Source organism: Halichoerus grypus, chromosome 5 (genome assembly GCF_964656455.1).
Source record: "Halichoerus grypus chromosome 5, mHalGry1.hap1.1, whole genome shotgun sequence".
Classification (NCBI taxonomy): Eukaryota; Metazoa; Chordata; class Mammalia; order Carnivora; family Phocidae; genus Halichoerus; species Halichoerus grypus.
Genome location: NC_135716.1, coordinates 153880577 through 153908010, shown reverse-complemented (window position 1 = coordinate 153908010; position 27434 = coordinate 153880577). Strand labels below are relative to the sequence as shown.

General features: G+C 50.2%; 1 protein-coding gene and 1 pseudogene across 4 annotated transcripts in view; both read left to right on the top strand.

Moving 5' to 3' along the window:
• The window catches only part of ST3GAL3 (ST3 beta-galactoside alpha-2,3-sialyltransferase 3), a 181577-nt gene that overhangs the window by 144992 nt on the left and 9151 nt on the right, over positions 1-27434 (top strand). For 2 of the 4 annotated variants that reach the window (XM_078073266.1, XM_078073265.1), the window contains 5 exons: positions 10084-10178; positions 13266-13329; positions 14129-14224; positions 14518-14704; positions 15762-15842. In XM_078073266.1, coding sequence (XP_077929392.1) covers positions 10084-10178; positions 13266-13329; positions 14129-14224; positions 14518-14704; positions 15762-15842 — 523 coding nt within the window. The remainder of the gene's footprint in view (positions 1-10083; positions 10179-13265; positions 13330-14128; positions 14225-14517; positions 14705-15761; positions 15843-27434) is intronic. The other 2 variants (XM_078073268.1, XM_078073267.1) reach the window with 1 other exon arrangement.
• Positions 1742-2704, top strand: LOC118545369 (transcription factor BTF3 pseudogene; annotated as a pseudogene).

The following is a 27434-nucleotide window of genomic DNA, read 5'->3' as shown; positions in this document are numbered from 1 at the left end:
TCAGAGAAGAATTTGATTCATCCCACTTGGATCAGGTGCCCATTGTTGAGCCAATTACTGTGGTTGAGGGGTGAAGTACCCTGATTGGCCAGCCTGGGACATGCGCAGTTGCAGTGGTGGGGGTCAGCTCAGTAGGACCGCACGGAATGACAGGTAGGATGGGCTTACAGAAGAAGGTGGAAGGAATGCAGATACCCACTGCAGGGTTCCAACAGAAAAGAGCATGAACTGAGTGCCCGAAGTGACCAGTGATGATCCGGCTTGAAATCGGTCCTGACACAGCGTCAGGGCACCAGGCCAGCCCTGGTGGTGCTGATGCACACCCTGTCCTGGCCTCTTCCCTCCATGCAGAGTTTGCACCTCAACTGCTTTATTTACACCAGTTGGAATGCCCTTGCCCACTCCTTCCTTCCTCACACACAGCTCCATATCCTGGATGGGACGAGAGGGCAGATTCACTGGGAGGGGGGACCAGGCTGAGCTCGTCTGCCCCTGGTGGGCGCTGCTTCACTGTCTGGCCTCAGCAATACCTCACCTTGTCTTGAAGGGAATATATTCTCCTCTCTTTGCCTTTGCCTCCACTACCCTTCTCCCAGAACACCCTTCCCGACATTCTCCCCCAGGTCGTTTACTTGTCTTTCAAGGCTCAGCTCAGTTTTGTTGTCATCTCCTTCACGAAGATTCTCCTGGACCCCTAAATTGGTCTAAGACCTTTGTACCCCTACCTATTACAGAACGCACGATGGGCAGATGGATTTGATGATCAGTTATTTACCTGTGTCTGCTATTTCCTCCTGAAGGGAAGGACCGGGGTTAATTTTCCTTTAGGTTCCCCGCCAGCACTCAGCACAGGGGCTGGCACTGAGGAGGCAAGTAGCTGTTGGATGGGGCTGCTTTCTCCACTCTGTCTTGTCCCACGCAGGGTATGGAGGCCAGAGCTTCGTGCCAATGCTTGGAAAAGGACTTGCTGGTTGCTACCCGCTGTTTGTCTTCTCTACCTCTGTGCCGCTTTTCCCTGGGCGAATGTCCACCTGCCCTATAGATTTACCATCCTTTCTCCTCCTGCTCTGCTGCACTCTCGGGGGACCCATTCAGGTGGTCAGCAAGGGAAATACGCAAGCAGACGTCAGTTTGACAAGGCATTTGGGAAGTGCTCATCTTTCCTGCACGGATGTATACCATAAGCATGGATGTATACTATTTATGGTATACATCTTGCTGCAGCAAGATCCCCAGCAAAACCAGGTAAATTCTAGAAAGCCCATGTCCCTCTGCTTTGTCCAGCTCACCACTTCCCAGAACAGGTTCGAGGATGGTGGATCTGTGGGGTTTTGCTTTCACTCTGCTGGATGACAGTCTCGCTTTTGGGGGGGGCCAAGGCCTATGGCTGAATCTAACAGACTGATGTGTTATGGCCCCTGGTCCTCAGGACGCATTCCTGGGCTCTGCCTTCCCTTTGTCCCTGGGTGCACTCTTCCTGCAGTGTTTCCACTGTACTTGAGCTGCTCACACTTATTATTGGGGTGAGTAACTAGAAGGCTAAAGAGGCCCAGATGGACAGCTGAAGGTGTGTGTTACCCTACTCCAGCAAACCGCCATCTGGAGGCACTTTTTCAATTGGGTTGGTGGGAACTTGGAGGAAGACCCTACTCTGGGTCTGCTGGTGCTCACATATAAGAACTTCCCACACCCTAGCTGCCATCTTACGTCCCCGCATGTGTGCACCTAATCTCAGCTGGTCTGCCCGAGACCCCCTGAGGGCCAACCCTATTCCCCTGCGCGGTCCCATTTCCGCTCCAACAAGATGAAAGAAACTATCATGAACCAGGAGAAACTCGCCAAACTGCAAGCACAAGTGCGCATTGGTGGGAAAGGAACTGCTCGCCGAAAGAAGAAGGTGGTTCATAGAACGGCTACAGCAGATGATAAAAAACTTCAGTTCTCCTTAAAGAAGTTAGGGGTAAACAGTATCTCTGGTATTGAAGAAGTGAATATGTTCACAAATCAAGGAACAGTGATCCACTTTAACAACCCCAAAGTTCAGGCGTCGCTGGCAGCGAACTTTCACCATCACAGGCCAGGCTGAGACAAAGCAGCTGACAGAAATGCTACCCAGGATCTTAAACCAACTTGGTGCAGACAGTCTGACTAGTTGAAGAAGACTGGCTGAAGCTCTGCCCACACAATCTATGGATGGAAAAGCACCACTTGCTACCAGAGAGAATGATGATGAAGTTCCAGATCTTGTGGAGAATTTTGATGAAGCTTCCAAGAATGAAGCAAACTGAATTGAGTCAACTTCTGAAGAAGATAAAACTTGAAGAAGTTACTGGGAGCTGCTATTTTATATTATGACTGCTTTTTAAAATTTTGTTCATGGATCTGATAAAATCTAGATCTCTAATATTTTTAAGCCCAAGCACCTTGGACACTGCAGCTCTTTTCAGGTTTTGCTTATACACAATTCATTCTTTGCAGCTAATTAAGCTGAAGAAGCCTGGGAATAAAGTTGGAAACAAGTTAATAAAGTTCTTTGCCTAGGAAAAAAAAAAAAAAAAAAAGAACTCCCCACACCCTGATAAGACCCAGTCACCTCTCCTGCTGGTCCCTGGATACAGGCTAAAGTGCTGGGCCTTCGGTAGTGGTTGAGGTTGTTGGGGACATTCACCATCTATACTGCACCTCAGTCACACCACTGGGCATTAAATGAGCTGAAAGATACCTTCAGAGGGTCCTGGGTTGCCCTTCCTAGCTGGGCAGTTTGTGGACAGGGCAGCCTGTGGGCCCTGGGGTCAGAGCCTTGCTATGAGAGGCAGAGGGGTCAGACCCGCCCTCATCACGTGCCCTCCTAGAGTCACAAGTCTCCCCACTACTGAGCTCTAGGATCTCAGGAGAAAGGAGGGACAGGTTCCAGTGCGACTTCCCTCTCCTTCCCGGGTTCCTTCTCACGCACTCACACACCCTATTGCAACCTGATCCTAAAGCTGCCTCGCGTGCTGGAGCCCTGGGCTGGCAGGCTGGGGCCCGTCCGCCTGAGCCTGCCCCACCCTCCCCTGCTACCCCCCAGGCCAGGGCAAGCAGGTCAGGCGTCCCACACCCCCGCCAGTCTGACCAGTCATTCCACACGTCGGAGGCCACCTCTGCCCTGGCCAGGCCCCCAAACTGGCACACTGGTCTCTGGACAGAAGTCCCTGGTTCTCTTCCAGGCGTACCAAGAGGCCCTGCCCAGGCCACCTGCAGAATTACCACCAACACACACACAGACATCACGGCTACCATCACCCCACCCCATTTCCTGTTGTTTATGGCCCCTGGCTCTGCTTCCAAGGCCTCTGCGGGCACTGAGCCACTTCGTGGGGGCTGAGCAAAGTACAGTGGAAACACTGCAGGAAGAGGACGAGCCCAGCTGGGGGCATTGGGGAAGGCTGTGCAGTGGAAACAGGGGTTTTCCTGGCAGAGAGAGACAAGGGGATCGGGGAATGGAGTGTGCCTGTGGGGGGTACATTTCGGGCAGCGACACCGCCCGTGTAAGCGTGTGCAGCCCAGCATGTTCGGGGGGCTACAAATAGTGCACCGTTGGTGGATGTAACAGTAGTCTCAGAAGAGTGAATCCCAATGACATTGGATTGAGGAGTGACTGGGAGGTGAGGGAGTTGAGACAGCATATCCGTTGCTGTTTCTAGACGTTTTGCCACAAAGGGATAGAGAGAGAGAGATGGGTAGCTAAAGGCGTACGTGATCAGGAAAGTTTGTTGGGTGGGTTTGTGTTTGTTTTCACATAAGAGAGACCTGAGCTTGATTTATGTTTGGGGGAACCAAACAGAAAAGGGAACCGTAGCATGCTGGAGAGATCAGCTTGGGTGGGCCTGGGCGGGGGGTAAGGAAGCAAGGAGCTGAACGAGTTCCTATCTGAGCAGCATCCTGGTTAGGGCCATGAAGTGAGAGAAGAGGTAATTTGTTTAGAGAAAGTTGGAAAGGATAGAACGTTTGTGGAGCTTGGAGAAGGTTTGGAAGAGCTACTGAGCAAAGTAGAGGGTCCAACTAAGGTTCAAGCCCATGAATTTATAGTGGCATCAGTTCGTGTGAGTGTGGCGGCGGGGAGGGTATGTGTGTGTTCTAGCAGCACTTAAAGTATGAACTATACAAGTAGGATTAGATTAGTCTCTGAGTGAGTTTTGCCTAATGGGTGGGACAGAAAGACAGTGGAACTGGAGGTACGGGGTCTTGGCAAGAAAGAAGTAAGAAATGGATGGGATTCTAGCCCTGAAAGAGATGTAACTTGGGAATGAAGAGAACTTTTCTAACTAAGACTCAGAATCCAGAAACAATAAGGTTAAAAGGTTGATAAATTTGACTACGTTCTTAAAAAATCTATGGCAAAAAATGAGGGAGGAAAAAGAAAGAAAGAAAACACCATAAGCCAAGTAGATTGTTAAATAAATAAACAAACTAGGAGAAATATTTGTAATTGCGTCTCGGAAGGTTTGTATATTTAATATATGCAGAGCTTCAAAAAAAAGAGAAGATTGTTAGCTAAGGTGTGATCATAATGCACTGTAGAAGTGTATCAAATCAACATGCTGTACATCTTCCACAGTGACATAACTTTGATGTCAATTATGTGTCAAAAAACGCTGGGAGAAAAGAAAGAAGAAAGAGACCGATAACCCTGTAGAAAAATGGGCAAAAGATAGGAACAAAGGTAACAGAAAAAGAAGTGCAAATGACCCTTTATATATATATAACAATGTGCAATTTCACTTATAATAAAACAACACAGATACTATCTCTCTCCTGTCAGACTGGCAGAACTGAAATGTTTGACAGCATGTTCTCAAACATCGCTGGTGGGTACGATGATGGCACAATCCCCATGGAGGGTAATTTGGCAATTTGGAGCAAAATTACTTATATGCATTTTCCCTTTGACCCAACCAATCCACTTCAAGGAATCCATTTCAAAGATATACTGGCGAAGAGAAAAGACATACACATGAAGTTATTCATGGTAACTGCTGTTGGTAGGAGCTACTTTACAAAAGACTGCAACAGCCCAGGGGACTGACTGAATAATACTATCAAGTATATAATTCTATATACTACTGTGGAGTGATCACCACAATATATTGTAGGTGGAAAAAAAAAAAACAAAAACAAAACTCAGTAGGCAAAACAGTGTGTTTAATATGCTATCTTTTTATTGAATAAAGAAATAAACACTGCACACACACGTATGTATTATGTATTTGCTCACATCAAAAATAACAAAAGAAGGATAGAATAAAAATGAATTCGTTATAGGAATAATACTAGTATGAATAAAATAAAATGAATTTAATAATAAAAATACTATATGGGAATAGAAGCAACAGGGGTCAGACACAGAGATAAATGTTAGACTCCTCTGAATATATCTTGTTTTGTGAGTTTAGTTTTGGCATTGTGTAAAGTTTTATATCATCATAAAACAAAATTAAATTAAAATGAAGTATAAGCAACCCCTAAAAAGCAAAAGCAACATGAAACAAATGAACTTAACTAGGTATCATTGATGGATTCAACTCCGCAGAATTATTTCAAGTGGCAGAAGCAAAATCATTTGTCTGTACTTCTCTAGTATGGTATACCTGAAGGCAGAAAGAACTATAAAGAAATTTTAGGGCGCCTGGGTGGCTCAGTTGGTTGAGCGACTGCCTTCGGCTCAGGTCATGATCCTGGAGTCCCTGGATCGAGTCCCACATCGGGCTCCCTGCTCGGCAGGGAGTCTGCTTCTCCCTCTGACCCTCCCCCCTCTCATGTGCTGTCTCTCTCATTCTCTCTCTCTCAAATAAATAAATAAAATCTTAAAAAAAAAAAAAAAAAAAAAAAAGAAATTTTAAATTGGTTTTAGTAATGATAGTGTTAGTAATGTTATTCTGAAACTATTATATTTTCTACATGTACCTGTATGTGTGTATGTATTAAGATAAAGCAAATAAGCTAATTGTGTTAATATCACTATAAACAAGAATGTCTACTTAATTGAAAAGAGATACAAATATAAAATGAAGGAAGCTTACATAGATGACTTTTATGGTATGTGAATTGTATCTTAGTGAAGCTATGAAACAAGAGAAAGTATAAATCTTGTCATCCTGAATTTGGATTGGGAATACTAGTATAAATGCATGATGTATTTTCTCTTTAAAAAAGTATTTCCTGCTTTGTCCCCCTGAAAAGGCCTGGGGAAAATGACTAACCCTAGCAACATGAGCAACCTAGCCATCAAGATGGTGGTCTCTAAATACCATTTCTAATGAAAAGGAACCAGGGCTCCTTGGAAGATGACCGACTCCAGGTGGAGGCAAGAAATGTACAGGATGAACGTGGGACATCTTTAAATACTAGACAGCAAGGCTGTTTTCTAAGATTACTGGGGTATGTCAGAAGGATTCAGGAGCCAAGAGGAAAAGGCCAAAGGGAGAAGAAGAGAGAGGAAGAAACCTATGGATTTAGAAGAGACTAGAGACCAGCCCAATTCAATGTGTGGACCATGCTTACATTCTGATCTAAATAACCAACTATTAAAGTAAGCAACAACAGCAAACATTAATGAGATAATAGGAGAAATCTGAAATTGACTGTTGCTATTAAGAAATTATAGCTAGGGGCGCCTGGGTGGCTCAGTTGTTAAGTGTCTGCCTTCGGCTCAGGTCATGATCCCAGGGTCCTGGGATCGAGCCCCGCATTGGGCTCCCTGCTCTGCGGGAAGCCTGCTTCTCCCTCTCCCACTCCCCCTGCTTGTGTTCCCTCTCTCACCGTGTCTCTTTCTGTCAAATAAATAAATAAAATCTTTTAAAAAAATAAAATAAAATAAAATAAAATAAATTATAGCTAGTGTTTTAGATATGATAATGGCTTTGAGAGGAGTTGTTTAGGTGTGGTTATGGTTTTTAAGGTGGCCTTACCTTATAGAAATTAATGCTAAAGTATTTTATGGATAAAATGGCATGATTTCTGGGAGTTTCCAAAATAATATAGAGTGGGAGGGGCTAAGAGAAACAAAATTGACCATGGCTGAAATCACTGGATCTGGGTAACAAGTCCATGAAGTTTCACTGTTTTGTTTTTCAACTTTTGTGCATGTTTGAAATCTCCCATAATAAAAAGTTTTAAAAATATATCCCCACCTGGCGGGAAAAAAGAGTACCCTTTGCACAAAGGTGCACCCAACTAGGAGAAAGAAATGTTTGAGGAGGCTGGCTCCATCTGTCAAGAAATAAAGAGGGGCTGCAAAATGAGCAGCTAAAACATGAAGACCCAATAAAAGAACGAGGAAAAACAGATAATAAAAATAAGAAATAAATAGGTTCTACACTAGCAGCAAAGAGTTTTAAGAAACGCTTATCAGACCCATGTCGTGCTTTTTGCCAGGATCTCTCCCATGTATTATTTTTGTTCATTACTTATGGTCTTCATCAGCTCTAGCTTCTTTAACAGACTACCATAAGCTGGGTGGCTTCTCAACAACAGAAATGTGTTTCTTTTAGTTCTGGAGGCTGAAGTCTGAGATCACAACACCATCATGGTCAGGTTCTGGTGAGAGCCATCTTCAGGTTCAGATGGCCGGCTTCTCCTTGTATCCGTATATGGTGGAAAGAGAGCTAGTTAGCTCTCTGGCCTCTTTTTATTTTTTATTTTTATTTATTTTTAAAGATTTTATTTATTTATTTGGCAGAGAGAGACAGTGAGAGAGGGAACACAAGCAGGGAGAGTATGAGAGGGAGAAGCAGGATTCCTGCTGAGCAAGGAGCCTGATGTGGGGCTCGATCCCAGGACCCTGGGATCATGACCTGAGCCGAAGGCAGACGCTTAACTGACTGAGCCACCCAGGTGCCCCTCTGGCCTCTTTTTAGAAGGGCACCAGTCCCACTCATGAAGGCTCTACTCTCATGACCTGATTACCTCCCCAAAGGCCCCTACCTCCGCACACCATCACAGTGGGGATGAAATCTCAACATACGAATTTGAGGGAACACAGACACTCAAGACTGTAACGGTAATATTGGAACTGATATTTTTTTGGGTCATATTTTCACTTGTGTATCCATGTACATTTGATTGTTGGGAGTCAACTTGGGTCACGTTACCAGCAGCTTACTGTTTTTGTTTGATCCTGTCTTTGTGTATTGAGAGAAAGTTGCATCCATTTGCATAGTGATGTTTTCATTATTATAAAGTGAAAAAAGAGTCTACGGAGCTCAGTACAGATATATACCAAAAGGTTAATTGCCTTTGTGTTTTAGGATTATGGGTATTTTTTATTTATTTGTGTTTGTATGTCCATCCATCAGTATTTTTTCCCCAAAATTAACACTTATTACAAGCTACACCATAAATAAGGCTTTTTTTAAAAAGTAAAAATTAACATAATGAACATTCTAATCAGCTGAATAACACAGGGAAAAGGAGAGGAAAAGGAAAAAAAATATGTTGAGAACGTTTGGCAAGATCTTAGGAGATTTTATTAGCGTATGACAGCCAGTACCTATTGGGAAGCAGACAAAATCCTGTCCAAGCCTGATTGAGGAACTTTGCAAACATTTTATAAGCTCAGTCCCGACGCAGGAGGAGAGGTTCTTGGTGCGGGCTTATCCAGGGACCTTGTTTTCTTTGCTGTTACACATAGGCTGTGGCCAGGACCCTCAGTGCCTCTGGGAGAGCATCAGATATATTAATGTACTTCGATTTGATCTGCCAGGTATGAGAAACATGCATGCCCCCTGTACACAGAAGGGAAGCGTGCTAACTCAGAAGTCCAAAGGAAAGCTGCTCTGCAGGGAATGGCCTTTCTGTGCTATCAAGTGTTGACAACTTCTTCCTAGCCATGAGTAATGGGGCTTGGTGGGGGGGGGGGGCAGGATGGCAAGTTTTCTGCCTCTTTCAAGTTCACTTCAAAATCTCTAATAACATTAGGCCTCCAAGTGATTACTGGTAGTGTTCCTCCTGGGTAGGGTGATCATGATGGTTAGTGAGGATGGAAGTGAGAAACGTTTGCTTGAGTTGGAGTATATTCAGAGGGCAAGTTCTAGCTCCTGGGCTTATAGGGCCTCTGCTCCAGTCTCCAGGTTTTCAGGGGCTGATTCAGGTTGAGTTAGAAACACAGGGATGGAGCCAAGGCCTAGGCCTCCTCCACACCTTCATTCTTGGCCGGCAAGGCCCCAAGCAGGCCCCGCTTCAAGAATCAACACACAGTAGACGATCAGGTGCTGGCCGTGTTCTGGGCCACCAGGTGCCCCGAGAAAGGTCTCAAAATCCAGTGCTAGGTTCCATGCATCCCTGGAGAGCTTGGTTTCTCCCGTCGTTCTCCCCTCATTGCCATCTCAATCCCTACTGACTTTGTCCCCACCACCCACAGCCTGCGCCCTGGCAAGTAAAACTTTCTTTTCCCTTCTCAACTCAGCGTCATCCCGCCCTTCCTTTTCTCCCCCTTTCCCTCCCGTCTTTCCTCCAGGCCAAAATTACCCCCTCCTCTTCTGCATGTGCCCCTCCCCCACCTCCTGAGGAGCTTGGGGTTCCCTCCATCCTTGTCTCTGCCAGGCTCCTACCTGTGGGAGGCCTCCCTTCAGCCCTGCCTCCTGTGGCTGTTCTCCCTCTCATCGAGAATTCTCCTTCCTCCTCACCCTGGGTGGTCCACCTCCCAGAATGCTCCGGGCACTAGCTGTCTTTGGGTCTCTTTCTGCTCACCTGGTCAGTATGTCAGCTCCGTGTTCCCAGACTGCAGGGACAGTGTAGGCGCGTGCCTGGGTCGCCTGCCAGAGAGCTTGCCGTGCTGCACCTCCATCCTGGCCGAGCGGTCTTGCCTCTCCACCCCTGTAGCCGGCCATGTGGGGACTGGCCAGACCTGCCCCTTCAGACTCAGGCTCCAGTAGACAAGCTGTGTCAGATGCCGCACAGCAGCTCCCCCCTGACCAGGGGCGGGGAGGGTGCTGGAGCGGGAAGGTGCTTCTGGCAGATCCACTGCCCTGACAGATGTGCTGAAGAGCCAACCTGTACTCCTGCTTGTTGCCTTTGGGGATCCTCAACAGCCCTGTTGTATTCCAGGTTCTCCAAGCCAGCACCCATGTTCCTGGATGACTCTTTCCGCAAGTGGGCTAGGATTCGGGAATTTGTGCCGCCTTTTGGGATCAAAGGTCAAGGTAGGTTGGGAGCCCTGGCTCACTCTGTATTAACATGGGATCCCTCAGCCTGTCTCCCTGCACTCAGGACAGGGCTGTACACTCAGAAGTCCCCATGCTGGGGATCCACTCCTCTCCCTCCCTCTTCCCCTTCCTTTCTTTCTTCCGACTTCAATGGACTGTTTGTTTACTCAGAGCCCACCACGTGGCCAGGGTCAGGCATACAGCAGTGGAGTGGACAGTACAGTCCTGCTCCTTAAAAAAGCTCCAGTCTAGTGGAGACCCAGATACTTAGAGTGCAGGGCAGTAAGGGCTCTGACAAGGTAAGAGCACAGTGAGATCACAGGACAGGATGCCAGGGACATCCGTGCCGGAGGACCAGATATGAGGGGGAAATCCCTGAGAAGACAGAGGCCATCTCCAACAAAGACCCCAGCCTCCTCCATCATCCCCTCCTTACTACCCTGGTCTCTCCAGTCCTTTCTTACCCTGTCCAAGGCTTAGCTGTCCCCTGTGCCCTCAGAACTGTCCCCTTCCATTGCCTTAGGGACCTTGCTCATGCAGCTCCCTCCTGACTTAAGACTTTCCCGCCCCTGACAGTTTAACAGTTCTGTTGCCTTGTCAAGTGCCTGCACTGTTTCATGGCATTGTAGAGTTTGGGCTTTTAGGGTCAGACATTGAAGGATCAGATCAGTACTACTTCTTTACTAGCTGTGACCTTGGACAAGTTACTTAACCTATCTGTGCTTTAGTTTCTTCATCAGTTAGATGGAGAAAAATACTACCATTGTATTAGGTTGTGGTCAGAATTAAGTAAGATCACTGTTGAAGGCGTGATATCATTTGGCCAGGGGACTAAAAAATACATGAATCCTCCACTCAGTCAGTCCATCCCTCCCTGAAAAGAAAACAGGGACTGGCAAAAGGACTCTTTGGAATGGGAGTTTTGACCTCAGATCCCCAAAGACAAATCCAGTGGGTAGGGCTGAGCCATGTGAAGAACTCCTTTTTACTGGGTGCAGGTAGCTAAGCAGCCTACTCTTCTCCTAAATCCTTGCTCAAGACTCTGATTCTACTAAGCTACAAAGACCTGGAAAGGCTGGTACACAGCCCATTGGCTAGCAAGAAGAGAGCACCTGCTAGTTTATACCCTTTCTCCTAACGTCCCCTCCTAGAAAACAAAAACCCAAGCCATAGCCTTGACTTTGGCCAATGAGTAGCAATATGCTTTTTCTTAGAGGTGAAATGGGAGGTGGGAAAAGGAGGAGGTCTGTGGCCTTCTCTGAAGCCCTGCAGAAGGGATGCCTGAAAGCACTGAGTATAGAACCCTCCTTAAAGATCTCTTCCTTACCCATTCTCCTTCATCTCCTGGGAAGATTCGCTGTGCCTGCTGCCTCCTCTTTCTCACCATTTAGTCCTGAGCACTCTCTTCCTTCCACCATCCCGAGTGACACTGCTCAGTGCCCCCGTGAAATCCAAAGGGTCTGTTTCAGTCCCCAACTTGACCTCTTGGCTGCATCTGACAGTGTTGACCACCCTGTCTTTTAAAAAAAATGATGGGGCTGTTATTTTTAAGTTGGGAGGCATTCTTTCTTTACATGGAATACTTCAGGCATATAAAAAAGAATGAAGGCTAGTACAGTGAGCACCGTGTACTGTGTACCCAGCTTAAGGAATAAAACATGAAATACAGTTAAAGCTATGTGTAGCCCTTCCCGTTCTATTCCCCTCCTTCTCCAGGAGACCGTTAGTCTGGTTTTAGGGTTATTGTTCCAATGCCTGTGTATCTATTTCTGTGACATATTTATATATCCATCTAAAATGTATTGTTTTTGCATGTTTTTACATTTTACAAATAATATTTTGTGTGTGTGTGTGTGTACTTTCCAGATTAATTTTTTTGCTTCTGCTTTCCAGGTTTATCTGTATCAGTACACATAGCCCAAGGTCGCTTCTTCATTTGTTTTTACTGCTGTGTAGTATTCCATGTACCACATTTAATCTGTTTTCCTTTGGCAAACATTTAGTTTGCCTCTAACGTTTACTATTACAGACAGGTCCGCGGCAAACCTTCTTGTCTCCTTAAACAAATGTGTGAGCGTTCGGATGCTGTCTTCCTAGGAAGAGAGTTGAACGATCTTAGTGTACGCACATCTACATCTTTGCTTAATGTTATTAAGATGCTCTCCACTATGGCTGCACTGGTCTACTTACTTTATCTCCAGATCTCTATGTACATTACCTTTTCATCTTCCTAACGACTCTGCAGCGTAGGAATTGCCATCTTCATTTGAAAGATGGGGAATTAAAGCGCGAAGAAAGTAAGTGATTAATTGGAGGTCCCAGAGCTCTGAAGTAGCGCAGCCAGGATTTGACTCCAAAGCCAATATCATTATACATTATATGATAATGTTCCCATTATGCCAGAGTTTGAAAAGAGAGCAGTTCCCATCGCCAAAGCCAGAGAGAGGCCAAGAAGAATGAGGTCTGAATAGTGGTCACAGGATCTGAGGACACAGAGGTCCTGGGCCCCTTGCTGAGGGCCTCCTGAGTGGAGTGCAGGTGGGCAGATGCCAGGCCTTAGGGCTTGGAGATGGAAGGCGGCAGAGACAGGCTGGCAGGACCAAGACTGGAGATCGGCAGTGTTGGAGGGGGAAGTGAGGGGAAGACAGTATCAGACTGAGGCAAAGGGGTCTGAGTTGGGAGCTGGCAGAGCCCACTCGAGCTCTTTAGTGTTAGTGGCCTCTGTCTCTGGGCAGATCCCGGGCCTGGGGATCCGTGTCCTGGAGCCTGAGTGCAGAGCCTCCGAAAGCCAGAGTAGACCTCCCAGGAAGGGCTGGGAGCCCTGGGAGAGAAACTGCATGTCCGTGCTGGGGACTGGCTCCGGGCAGAGCCGAGTGTGCCTGCCTGTTCCCCTGCCTCTGTCTCGTTCCTCGGGGCTACAGCTAGGCCAGTGGCCCAGCCCAGCCGTGTGCCCAGAGCTCCCTCCCCACACCGTCACATCCACCTCCACCCTGCGCAAGGGCGTGTGCCTCCCCCCATCATCCGCAAACACTGCACGGGCATGCCAGTGACCCTCTAACGGTAACCTCCCTCCTCTGTCCACAGACAATCTGATCAAAGCCATCTTGTCAGTCACCAAAGAGTACCGCCTGACCCCTGCCTTGGACAGGTGAGCCACTTACTACCCAGCCCCCTGCCCCTCGGCTGCCTGGCATGTGCAGAGGCGTTGAGACCCCGCCAGCCCTGGCTGGACACGAGCAGATTCTCCAGCATGTCCACAGGCGCACACACAGCGCCCATGCTGGGGTGATAAGCAGATAAGATAAGGGGGGCCATCCAGCTGGCCTGCACCCCCTGGGCTGTAAGCACTTGGCAAGATTTTTCAGTCCTCAGCCGTCAGAGGTCTGAGGGTAAGGACAGAAGACACTGGGCTGAAATCAGCCCAGCACTGGGACTGAGAGCCTGGGTGGTCGAGGCAGGTGAGGGGGCCAGGGCTTACATGCAGGAGGCAGTGACAGCTCTGAAGCCAATGGACCCTGGAGGGGGGACGCCCCAGGCGGGAGGAGCAAGATGAATAGGGCTTTCTGATGGCCAGTGGGAGCATGGGGGCTTCTGAGCTGGATATAAGCCCAGCCTTGGGTCCCAGAGCCTCCAGGCCTGTCCTCTCTCTTGAACTCCACTAACCCTTGGGGAACCTTTAGCCTAGAATGCCATCTTACCAGAGGCTCCTTCCTCACCACCCCGGAACTGGTGCCCTTGCCCCTTCCACAGCCACGCTGTCCTGGAGAGTATCTGGGACTAGGGATGTCAGAGAGTCCCAAGTGGCCCAGCTACCCACAGTATGGCTTTGGCCTCAGAATGCTGCCAGAAGCCCATTGGTCTTCCCCCATCCTGCACTTGGCCAGAGGGGTAGGGAGAAGGAGCCCTAGTGGACAGCTCTCTAGAGGTCTCTGCCTCTCTCCCCTCAGCCTCAGCTGCCGCCGCTGCATCATCGTGGGCAACGGAGGTGTCCTTGCCAACAAGTCTCTGGGGTCACGAATTGATGACTATGACATTGTGGTCAGGTGAGCTCCCCAAAGCAGGGCCTCAGGCACCTGAGTGTCCTGGCCCAAACCCTTGTCCCCGAGTCCATTGAGAACTGTCTGTCTATCTGGCCATTTGGGCTGGAGGTCAGCAGAAGCCTAGAGAAGAACCTCTAGGTTTGGAGGGGTCTGGAAAGCTAGGTGGCTCCAGGTGACCTGGCTCCCTGTTCTCTGCACCTGGGGAATTCTGGGGTCATAGTCCCTCCCCAAACACGAGCCCACAGGCTCCGTGCAGTGAGCCCAAGGCAGGCTCTGACTGGGCCTGCTCTCTGTAGACTGAACTCAGCACCAGTGAAAGGCTTTGAGAAGGACGTGGGCAGCAAAACTACACTGCGCATCACCTACCCTGAGGGCGCCATGCAGCGGCCCGAGCAATATGAACGCGATTCTCTATTTGTCCTCGCTGGCTTCAAGTGGCAGGACTTCAAGTGGTTGAAGTACATCGTCTACAAGGAGAGAGTGGTGAGCTCCCCATGCACCAGCTCCTTCCCCTCTTGCCCTGGCCTTGCCTGGCTTCCAGGTCAGCCCCTTTCCCTGAACCCAGCAAAGAACAAGTAGGAACCTTTCAAAAGAAGCGTCAATGACCTAAAGCTGAAAGACACACCCAAACTCAACCAAGGGACAGAGAGGCCAGGGGATCCAAGGGGCACTGGCGTGGGCTCCTGGAGCTGCTATGTCTGATATCTGCCACCCGCCCAGATGCCCAGACTGCGTATGCTTTTCCAGCCTTCTCTAGCCAGACCCTGAGTCCCTCCCCAGCAGGCCCTGCAGGCCCTTTCCTGGCCTTAGGTCCCCCTGGAAGGAAAGCTTTCATCTGGCTAGCCTCAGTGTCACTCCTAATCATCTCAGTCCCCTGCCCTGACCTTGTAGTGGCCTCCCCAAGCCCCTTACCCTCTGCGAGGCCTCTCTCATGTGGATCCACCCTCATTCCCAGCCCGGGGAGGAAAGCCTTATCTGGACTCTGGGGCTATTCTGCAGGGATGGCAGACCCCTCAGTGAGCTTGAGGGGGCCAGTTCCCAAGCCCATAAAGTCCTGGTCTCTCCCCACTTTGTACTTGTACTGCTGACCTGCAGCTGGATTCCCCAACTGCCATTGAGTCTGGTTGCACTTCGGGAATGATCAGACTCTGTCCTCATTGTAGGCAGGCAAGGGCCTGGGCTCATTTCTCTAGGGAGATTGTGTGGCCAAGTAGGGTGACTGCTTCTTGGTGGACCACCCACTGAGTCCCCTCCTGAGTTCTCTTTTTCTCAGCTCTGGGCCTGCAGGGATACCTGCCAACGTGTCCGGGCCCATTTCCCCTCAACCAGCTGTCACCAGCCACCCCAGGGGAGGGGTACTGCAGAGTTCAGGCCATTCGTCTTCCAATACCCGAGCCTCTTACCAGAGAATGATGACAGATGGCCTCCGCCTACAGTTAGAAGCTGGTTGTTCTTTCTGGAGGTTTAGAGGCGAGTTCGGGGGCGGGAACAGCTTAACCTGCCTAAGGAGGTCTCAGTGCAGTTTGGTTTAACCCCACAGCCCTTTCCCAAGCAATGCCAAGTGCAGTGTCAAGTAGGTAGCAAGCGAGAGAGAAGACAGAAGTCAGGTCCAGAAATTCAGGTAGGTGGGACAGTGGGGAAGGGGAACCCACCCAGAGCCAAGTTGAATGAGGCAGCCAGGCTCCGCTGAGTCTAACTTGGCTCCCCAAAGGGGAGCAAGGGGGTTGGCCTCAGCCCGCTCTAGCTGCAAGAAGGCCCATGCAAACCAGGGAGAGAATGGGGGCTGAGGGAGCACCCCTCTGTCTTTAGAACCATGGCCTGAGAACTAGTGTCCTCAGGGCCCGCCCTTCTCTCTGCCTTGAAGGCAACAGAAGTGGGATCACAGATAGGCATTTCTCAGGGGAAATGGGAGGGAATTGGGTCTGCCTTGGTGAACCTCCAGGGAGCCCGAGGGCTGCTTTCTCGCCCTGGCCTCTTTTTTTTTTTTTTAATTTTATTTATTTATTTGACAGAGAGAGACACAGCGAGAGAGGGAACACAAGCAGGGGGAGTGGGAGAGGGAGAAGCAGGCCTCCCGCGGAGCAGGGAGCCCGATGTGGGGCTCGATCCCAGGACCCTGGGATCATGACCTGAGCCGAAGGCAGACGCTTAACGACTGAGCCACCCAGGCGCCCCTCACCCTGGCCTCTTGCCCGCCGGCCCAGCCTCTCCTGGCACATCCTCTCCTCTGTGCACAGACACCTGTCAGAGGAGCTCCTGGACGGCAGGGGCCTCAACCCATTGGCTTTTTTTAAACCCCTCAATGCCCAGTCGTCATAAATGCCCTGGTGTTGGCTCAAACACCAGATCCTGCTTCCTGCTGAGCAGACCGGGTTCGAACAGGCAGGCCAGGGAGGGTGATTCAGGGCAGCCAGGTGGATGTTATCACCTGTTCCTTCCAAGAACACCAAGGTCAGTTCATTCAAGGCTCTTATAGTTCATCCAAGGAAGAAAGGAAAGAAGGCAGAAAAGGAGGGCAGTCAGCTAGAGCGGGAGCCTCCTGTGCTCCAGCCACTCAGGGCGCAGACAGCAGGGCCTCACTATTCCCAGGAAGACTCTGAGGAGCCCCCCCGGCCTGGCCTTGGCTGCAGGCCGACCGAAGGTACTGGAGCAGTTGGGGTGAGGAATTAGGAGCTGTGCTCGGCACGCACTCGCCCATGTGGATGTCTGTGTCCTGGCCTGGCCGTGCCCAGGGATGTAGGACCAGTCTTGTTTTAGTGAGAGCTCATTCCCAGGGTTGGTAGGGGTGAGTGAGGAGAGAGGGGACCGGGAGGAGTCCTTTGAAATTCCATGAGCCTTCCCTGGCTCCCAAGTCAAAGATAACTTGGGCCTTTAGAGTGAGCTGCCAGAGGAGAGCCAGCGATGCCCATGGCCTCCCCAGCCCTAGCCCTTCTTGGCGACACGGGAAGCCTCTCCTTTAGAATGTTCCCTACCCCAAGCCCAGGGCTGGTGCCTTCACAGGACCTCTCCCATGCTCTACTTCACTTCTCTGGCATCGGAGACCCAGGTAAATGTGGGGGAGGCTACTTCTCCAGGCCCTTCCTCTCTGGTGCCAGCCACCCGCTTGTCCTGCTCCTGCAGCGATGTTTCCAACCGTGCAGCCTCTGGGAGCTCCCTGCACCTGCCCGGAGCCTCACCGGTAGAATTCTGGCAGGAAGGAGGCAGCTCTGTGTTTGGGAGCCAAGGCCTGGCTGGGCAGGGCTGGAATGGGTATCAGGCCTCGCTCACGGCGTCTGCCTGCCACTTGCTATGTGCACAGCTGCTCAGTGGGTGTGGCTTTCTGGTACCCAGGAGCCTTGATGGGATCTGGAAAGGGAAAGATGGGAAAGGAAGACTGAACAACCCAAAAAACAGCCTGTGCTAAGGCCGGCCGTACTTTCTTCATCCATCTGGGGGCTCTTCTTGTCACCATTTGTGGCCATTTGGTTCCCTGACTCACTGGACAGCTGCACAGATGACTCCAAACAAGTTACCTAAAGGCTTGTTGTCTCCCAGCCCCCAGGAGCCCTGAGCTAGGCGGCAAGCTTGGAGGAGTTCCTCCTGCCTCCGCCAGCCTCCCCTCCCCATGCCCCAGGATGCCTGGTAACCCAGAAAGGAGCTGCCCTTCTAGTCCCCCTCCCCTCTCATCTGCACTCCTGGGAGGCTGGCCTCGTTGCTGCCGGGCCTCTGATTGGGTGTTAGTTCAGTGAGGCCCCAAGACCTGGCCTGGGCGGGTATGGGTGTGGTTCCAGCACGTCAGGGGGACGGGAGAGGACAGGGGCTGGAGTTGGCTCCTGGACAGCCTCGACACAGGCCTGACCTCCCAGCAGTAGCTCAGGCCTTGGGGAAGGAAGGAGGGGCCTAATGCACGAGTGGACCGGGCCCCAGAATTTGGAAAGGCAACATAGTTTAAGAGGGGAACACAGATCAGGCCTTAGAGTCAGATAGACTTGGGTTTAAATTTAGACTCTTGTCACTTGTTAGCTGGGTTACCTTAGGCAAGTTACCCAGGCCCCTTAGATTTAGTCTCATCCATTAAACAGGAGTAATACTACCCATCATTGGGTATTGTTTTCAAAATTAAACCAGGTGAAATATAGAAGCACCTGGCATGGTGCTTGACACTTAGTAAGTGCTGTCTGGCAATGATTAATGCTATTTATTATTTTACTATTATTATTATTACTTTTATTAGTGCTGTTAGAACAGCCTGGTGGCACTAGGGAATAAGGATTGTCTGTCTAGGCTGTAGGGTCTGACCTAGGAGGTGACTTAAAGCAGGGGTCAGAGGCCAGGCCTAGAGGAAGGAGACTCGGGGCCTCCTGGGAGAGACAGCAGGGATGGGCTAACGGTCCGGGAAATCCCCAGGGCAAACAGGGCCACCAGGTCCCTGTATATGAGTCCTTACTGGACCAGGCCCGAGATGGGGACAGATGTCCATCTGCACCTAAACCTATACTCTGTTCCAGGCCAGGGAGGGATGCAGAGCCTTAGGAGCTCAGGATGGTCATTGCCTCACCTTAGGGGAGACTCAGTGCAGGGTGCCTGGAAATGGCGCTGAGGCCGGCACACGCCGTGGCCTCTGCTGACGAAGCTTCTGCTGAGTCCGCATCCGTGATCCCTCCACCACCCCACCACCTTCTCCCCTGTGAGGGCCAGGAGGCCTCTGTGCTCATCCCCTTGGCCGCATCCTAACTGCTGCTCCTCCACCCTCAGATAAAAAGTGCTCAGGGATTGGGGTTCGTGCCGCCCCCGCCCCCTGCTCTTCTCATCACTGTCATCTGTGACCTCTTGGTTACTGTGCCGCGTAATCAGTATTATCACTGCTGCCTCCTCTCCCCACCCCCTTCCTGCCTCTCTCCCTCCTCCTCGTTCTCGTCCTCCTCGTCCTCCTCGTCCTCGTCCTCCTCCTCCTGCTTCCAACGTCCTCATCATAGCCGTCGCGTGTTAAGCTCTTCAGTTTGCCAGCCTTCTTTAAATTCCTTCATTTGGTTCTCATAATGACCCTATTAGATCAGTTCTGTTATTATCCCCATTTGGGGGATTGGGAAACCGAGGCACAGGGAGAATGAGTTGCTTGCTCAAGCTCACACAACTGGCTAAGTGGTAGAGCTGAACTCACACCCGCTCTGACTGCTTCTGGGTCTTCCTAAGAAATAAGCCTGACCACATCCCCCTCCTGCTTGGAATCCTCCATCAGTCAGCTCCCCCCTCCTCCCCCACAACATGGCCCATGAGAATGGTAAGAATTGTGGTTTACTGAGCCCCTCCACATGCCAGGCCCTGGGCTGCGTGATTTCCATGCAGTGCCTCAGTCAACAGCCCTCCACGGCCAGACGATGAATAGAAGTAAGTGTAAGGGTAGCATCTGGAAACGTGTCAGAAATGCATTTGGGGCCCCACCTTCAGCCTTGAGAATGGGAAACTCTGGGGGCAGGCCCAGCAGTCTGTTGTAATGAGCCATCCAGGAGGTTTGAATACAGGCTCAGCTGTGATACAGCCAGACTCCACGGCACAGCGCCTGTGACCTGGCCCCTGCCAACCCCTCTTTCTTGCACCCAACATACAGCCTCCACTCTGGCTGTGTCAGCATGGATATCCTGTTTCCAGCCTCCATGCCTCAGCTGCTCCCCTTGGCCAGGCCGTCGTAGATGCTCCTCTTCAGAGTCCAGTGAAACACTCCTCGCTCTGTTTTACTTGAGGGTTTGCTTCTCTGTCAGCTCTTACAAGCCCCCAGAGGACAGTAACGGTCGTGTTTGTCTCTCCAAGTCCCTCACCTCCAGCAGTGTCTTAAACATCGTTGGCCATGGGGCGCCTGGGTGGCTCAGTCGTTAAGCGTCTGCCTTCGGCTCAGGTCATGATCCTGGGGTCCCGGGATCGAGCCCCGCATCGGGCTCCCTACTCAGTGGGAAGCCTGCTTCTCCCTCTCCCACTCCCCCTGCTTGTGTTCCCTCTCTTGCTATGTCTCTGTCAAATAAATAAAATCTTAAAAAAAAACCAAAAACATAGTTGGCCACACATAAATGAATCAGTAGGTATGGAAACTGAGGCCCAGAGTAAGGCAGGAACTTCTGGCAGAGTAGGATTCCAACCCAAGTCTTCCGGCCCTCAGTCAGGGCTCCTTCCTCTCAGCCAGGCTGTCTCCCTCTTTCATGGCCCTGGGAGGTTGTTCTTTTAGATCCAGACCCTTGCTCTCCTTTTGCCTCTCCTGAGCATCTCTTTCCCTTAACCATGTTTGATCTTCCTTTTACCGGTCAAGATCACTCTCCTTGATGAGGAAATGACAACTGCCCTGTCCCTGGCGCTCTGCGTCTTTCACTTGTCTGTCAGCCTCACGGAGCCGGCCCCACGCCGACTCCTATTTCTGTTCATCACTTTTTCCAAATATAGCTTTCAAAAAGTTTTCTGACCCTCTCCTTATAGTGCACATCAAGGTAAATTCCAAATGGCTAAAAAGTAAAAATATAAAAATACGACCAAAGGGAACTTTGAAGTAAGTAGAATAGAAATCAGATCCCTTGGAGGGAAAAGAACTTCCAAGGGATAGACGTGCTAGGAGAAATCAGATTTAATAATATATGAAAATTTATACTGAATTAACAACAACAAAAAGACTGGAGATACCACAAAACTTTGAAAAGTGTATTTGGGAAATATGACAGACAAATGGTTATTGTTACAAAGTTGACAAGAAAACCATTAGGACCCCAGCGGATAAAAGGGCAGGAGACTGAACAGATGACACAGAAGGAAATATAACTAGGAACAACAAAAATGTGCTTAACTTTCTAGCAGTCAGAGAAATCCATGCGAAAGCAACAGGATGCCTTTATCACCTACCACATCTTTAAAGAATGTGTTCAGGGGCGCCTGGGTGGCTCAGTCGTTAAGCGTCTGCCTTCGGCTCAGGTCATGATCCCAGGGTCCTGGGATCGAGCCCCGAATTGGGCTCCCTGCTCGGCGGGAAGCCTGCTTCTCCCTCTCCCACTCCCCCTGCTTGTGTTCCCTCTCTTGCTGTCTCTCTCTCTGTCAAATAAATAAATAAAATCTTAAAAAAAAAAAAAAAGATTTAAACAATGTGTTCAAATTATCATACATGATGCTGGCAAGAGTGGAGTGACAGGTGCTTTCAGAGGCCACTGGTCAGATTGGAAATGGGGACAAGATTTTTGGAAAGGAAATGACATTTGGCACCAATAGCCATTATCCAAAGGAAGGACAATCTGCACACAATGATTTTTATTATAGTGTTATTTACAATGGCCAAACCCAAATATAACCTAAGGGGTTCATTACGTAAATTGTAGTTTAATGACTTGGAGGAGTGTCAGCGACCCTGCAGCGGGGGTGGGCGCTCCCGCCAGCGTTGTCACGGCTGCCCCCACCCCCACCCTGTGCTTCCTGCCGGCGAGGTCACCTCAGCCCGCGTCTTCGAGTTTCATTTTCCTCTTCTGTATGGTGGGGATAGGAACAGCTTCCCCACGTGGCTCCCTGTCAGGCCACCCTCAGGAGTGAGCGGGTCAGTGCCCTGGGCGGCACCGGACACACTGTGCTCCTCCCGAGGATGACCATCACCTTCTGAGAAGTGAGACTTGGCCAGGCAGGGGCCCAGGAATGAGTGTGTCAGGGACGGCAGCGGGCCTTGGGCACAGGGCAAGGGCCACCTGGTCAGGAAGGTCCTGCCACCCCATGTCTTGGCCTCCGGGACACTTAAAGAAGCCCAGGACCCTAACCAGCTGCCTGCCCCAGGCTCTGTAGATGCTGGATGAAGTCCGGGGCACAGAGAAGAGCATGGGTGACGAGTGTGGTATATTCGGTGAATCGGTGTAACTGGTGGGTGACGTGAGTGCAGTCGTGCCCCGAGACCTGGCCAAGAAGGCGCCTGGCTCTCCTCCAGCCACACCCCTTGCCGTGGAGTGAAGAGGAGATGCCCACCAAAGGACCATCCTCACTTGGTAGACCATTCCTGGCAACTAGAGACCTCAGAATTTCTTGCGCTAGCAGGGCCAAGTCCACTTCCATCCTCCTGAAGACAGAATACGCCTCCATGTGCAGACCTGGAAGGCCAAGGAGGGCTGTTTGCAGAGGCTGGGAGCAGAAGGTGGACGTGGGGGCTGGGGAGTCTGCTCACATGTGCACAGCACTTATGGTGTGGGGTGGGAGCGGGCATGGGGAGAGAAGGGAGGCAGGCTGGGGCTGGCTCTCCTTATACCACCACGGCCCGGCAGGAGTCCGGATTCTAAATTCAAACCTGGATTTCCAGGTGGTTTTTCAAGGGAGAATAGAATGTATTTTATTTAACAGCTTGATACCTTGATCTGTAACTTTCAAATATTTAGGATCTAAAATTTAGACATGTGGTACATGGAATCCATTTGTAATTTTGTCCTTGGCCCCACAAGCATTGGGGGTGGGCTACATGGATGTGGGGGCAAGGGCTGTAGATGAGGCTGGGTAAGCAGGGGATAGAAGGTAAAGGGTCACATCAAGGAGCTTGGACTTCATCCTGTGGTATAAACAATAGCAGAAGCCAGTGAGCTGACTTGTTGCCAAACATATTGCATGCAGGACTGACTGGTCATAGCACAAACCACTATGAAGTAGGAACTATCCTTATTTTCCTTATTGTGTAGATGAGGATAAGACGACTTAGGGCAAATAACATGACTGGGACACAGAGTTGGTAGTTAGGGTGTCAGGGTTCAAAGACAGACCTACAAAATCATAGGGGCAAGCCAGGGTGGGCTGACGGACAGCGTGAACGTGGGAAGCATATGGTTGCGTGATGGATCTGCCCAGAAGCCACAGATTTGGTAGTTGCTTGGTTCCTGGGGGTGAGGGAGAGGGAAAGGTCAAGGGAGATGGAGGACTCATGTCTGGGTTTTTGGGGAAGAATGATGGTGGTGGATCCTCGGGGAAAAGAGATTAGAGAAGAAAACAAGCCTCTTGGGCCTTGGTTTCTTTAGCAGGGGACTGGACTAGATGCTGTTAAAGGTCTCTTTTTGTATGATTGTAATCCGTGTTTTGAGGGTTGTTGGTTGTCCAAAATGTTATAGAATCTATTTGTACAAAAAGTACATGGTTTATATATAACAGGCACTCAAGTATTCGTTGATTGGTTGATCTGGGTTAATCATTAGCTCTGAGATATTTGCATCTGTAAATAGGCTTCTTTTTGAGCTCTTCATTTTTTTTAAGGGGGGAGGGGCAGAGGGAGAGGGAGAGAGAGAATCTTAGGCAGGCGGGCTCTGTCTCATGACCCTGAGATCATGACTTGATCCAAAATCACGAGTCGGACACTTAGCTGACCGAGCCTTCATTTTGCGTGTGGTTTGTTAGTCTGTCACCTTGCTGTCCCTCCCATTTTATGTGCCATGCATGTGAATGTTTTTTGGATATGCCTTCTCTGTATATATTTTAAATAAGTATAGCAGATATTTTAAACCTCTCTTTGGCTCTTTCTCACATTATAATAACCCCACCATGTATTGAGGTATTTGTATACCACCCTGTCTTTTCCACTGCATTACAGATTCCTGCTGGATTAGGAAAACAAAAACCAGACCTACGCTTTTAATTATCCTGCCAAGCTGTCCCAGTGGGCAGTGGAAAGCCACTGAACATTGTAGTCCCGAGAGTGTGCGGGATCGGATTTGTGCAGGGAAGTGAAGGAATTGAAGGTGGAGGTGGGAAGCCCTGGTGGCCGTTGGGGTGACCCCGGGAGAGGTGGTGACCTGTCCCAAGGCGGTAGCAGCAGAGAGCAGGAGGGAGTGCACCTGCTCTGCTCTGGGCCGCAGAAAGCCAGCCCGTGGTCAGCGTCTCCACTTCCAGACCTCTCATCAACTAAGGGAGAGGGGGAGGAAGGGCCTGCAGGAGGAGACCCCACGAGGGCACGGGGAAAGCGCGGGCCCCGGCTGGGGAGGCGCCTTCGTCCCAGAAGCTTTCCCCATTGCTCTTGGCTGTGCTGAAGAGCTGGGCGAGGTGCATCAGCAGGAGACCGGCGGCAGCCGCACACCGATGAGCTGCATCCTGACTTGACGGAGGCAGGGACGTTCCTGGAGGGGGAGGGACTGGACAAGGAATGCAGCCCACAGCCGGCCTTGAGGAGAGGTTTGATCATTCTGGGGGCCTCTGCGCTGGGTCCTGTGGGGCAGGGAAATGAGCCGTGAGAGGCCTGGGCCACATTAGAGTAGGCCTTCTGGGACAGGGCTGTGTTCTGGTGGCAGGCTTGGCCGTGTCACCCAGCGTGGGGAGGCTCCGGAGCATCTGGCACTGCCATATAATCCTCCCAGCTATCTGGGAAGTGGGCCCTGTCATCCCTGTTATGCATGAGGAAGTTGAGGCTTGAAGCGATGACGCGACTGGCCCAGGTCACACACGTGTGCAGTCAGGACGGGAAGCTCAGTTTTACGGGCTCCAGCCCTCCTGCTCTGCACTGCATCCCCGTCTCTCTCATGGCTCCTGTCAGTCTCCGCCCCCAGCACCTCGGCTTCCACCTGCCCCTTCAGTGTTGGTGGTTATGGGGTTCTCATCCCCTCTCACCCGATGACCAGAGATTCTTTTTTTTTTCCTTTCCAAGTTTTTATTTAAATTCCAGTTAGTTACCATACATAACAGTCTGTTTAGTTTCCGGTGTAGAGTTTAGTGATTCGGTACTTCCGTACAACACCCAGTGCCCTCCTCAGTGCCCGTCCCCTATTTCCCCCATCCCGATACCAAAGATTCTTCAGCAGAAGTCAGCAGATCCCTTGACTTCGGGGATCCCGTGACCCTCCGCAACGGTGTACAGAATTTGTAAGGTGTATGTGCTTGTGTGTGTTTTTCTGAGAAGAGAAGCCGTAGCTTTTATTATAGGAGACAGGCTGGGGTTTTGTTGGTACTTGATGTTTTTACGGCTGGGGAAACCCCGAAATGCCCAAATCATGTCTTGGTCTTATTCCTCCTTTCCCTGAAATTCCTGAGGAGACTGTGCCTCAGGACAGTGACAGATGGTAAAAAAGAAACTAGCGCCGCTGAATGGCTCAGTGTGTCAGTTCCGGGGCTCTCCTGCAGGGCTCTCTGGGACTCGAGACCCACCTGCAGGCCCCCTTTCCCCGGGGCAGGGAGCAGAAGCTGATCAGGAGCTGGGCCCGCTGCTGTACGACAGCAGGGAGCTAAAAAGAGGGTGTGTGTGTGTGTGTGGTAGAGAGAGAGAAAGACTTCTTGCCTTATCCCAGTAAATGTGACACTCCGTACCCTCAAACCTAAGTGGCCAGATCAGCTGCTTCTCCTCCCCACTGAAGCTTTGGGCAGAATCTCGCAGAGAGCAGAGCTAATGAGCTCATTTCCGACAGTTTCACATAGTAGTCACATAGGGGACTTCAGACCGTGTTTCAGAGAGGACATCTCATGTCATGGAGAGAACCAGATTCTGAAGTTGGATCCAGCCAGATTCTCCCCTCGCCTCTCTGAGCCCCAGTTGCCTCTGTGAAATGGGATGTGGGGCACCTACCAGGTGACTTCTACTCACCTGGGAGCTGCTGGAGGGCAGAGGGGAGGTCCCATTCATCCTTAACCCCAGGCCCCAGACTTCCTGAGGCGGGAACAGTAATGACGACGGTCAGTGGTGTGGCAGAACGTCCATCTTGGCATCATGACACTCGGGTTTGAATATTGGCCCAGCCACTTGTGTGACCTTGATCGAGCATGTTGCTTCTTCTTGGGGTCTGTACCTGTGAAGTGGGTGAAAGTGGAGGAGATGTAAACAGGTACGGTCTGGGAAAACTAGCCCGGAGCCTTGCACCCCCCCCCCCAGCTGTGCCTGTTCCTGGCTCTCCCGAGCAGCCCCTGCGCCTCCTGCTCTTCAGGTGTGGGGGGGCAGGCATGGGCGGGATCCCCAGGTGGGGAACCGTTGGGGCCTGCCAGGCTCTACAGAGGGGCCAGGGGCCCAGCACAAGCTGGTACCTGCATTCCTTTCAGTCCACACCTGGCCCTCTCAGCAGGGGCTCCTCCCCACGTCCGCCTAAGATCTTGGCCATCTCCACCCTTCCCTTTCCTACCGGGTCCTGTGGTCCCTGCCTTTGGGTCTGTGGGATTCTGAGAAGATAGACTCAAAAGAAGCAGATGACCAGTAAGCCAGAATGGGCTGGAGACATGAAGAATCCAGTGTGGATTCCCGGGTTTCTGGTTTGGAAGATGGGGTGGATAGTAGAAGAGAGAACAGATAGTAGAAGACATAGAAGAACATCCAGAGAGTAGAAGAGGAGACAGAGCAGATCTGGAGAAACCAGAAACCACAAACCACACCCAGCAACAGCGGATTCATTCAATAAGTTATGATACATGCTGGTGACATGGTTCTTAGAAAACATATGTCTGTAACATTCAGTTATAGAGAGGGATCATTTAGCCGAACCTCTGCTGTGTATTTCTGGATTTTCCTCTGGTTTGAATCGCATTTTCATAAACAACACTGGCGTAAACAGCTTTTTACAAAGGTCTTCACCATCCTGATTACTCTTAGAAGAGAAATGTTGCAGTCATCAGATACAAAAACAGCCTTGAGGCTTTTGATGCATATTGTCAGGTTGCTTTTTAGAAAGGCTCTACCGATTTTACTCCTATAGCAATGCCGGAGAATCCGAGCGGGGTGTGCCGACCACCACAGGCACAAGATACGTACACGGACACACACACACACACACACACACGTACACATATTTTAGAGGATAACAGAGCATCTTATTTTAATTTGCGTCTCTTTGTCACTATTGAGTTTGTTTATGCTTATTAACCTTATTTTATGTTCTTTTATGGTGTCCCCTTAATTTTTTCATGAATTTTTAAAATATGTCTTATTATCTGTGACAAAATATTTCTCACTTTTTTGTTTCCTTCATAATTTTACTTATTCTATTTTTTTTTTTTAAGATTTTATTTATTTATTTGACAGAGAGAGTTAGCGAGAGCAGGAACACAAGCGGGGGAGTGGGAGAGGGAGAAGCAGGCTTCCCGCCGAGCAGGGAGCCCGATGCGGGGCTCGATCCCAGGACCCTGGGATCATGACCTGAGCCGAAGGCAGACGCTTAACGACTGAGCCACCCAGGCGCCCCATACTTATTCTATTTTTGATATACCAAAGCCCTTAAGAATGTTTACAAAGTCAAAATCTGTTTTTTTAATTTATTTCTAATATTTGCATTAACATGTCAAAAGT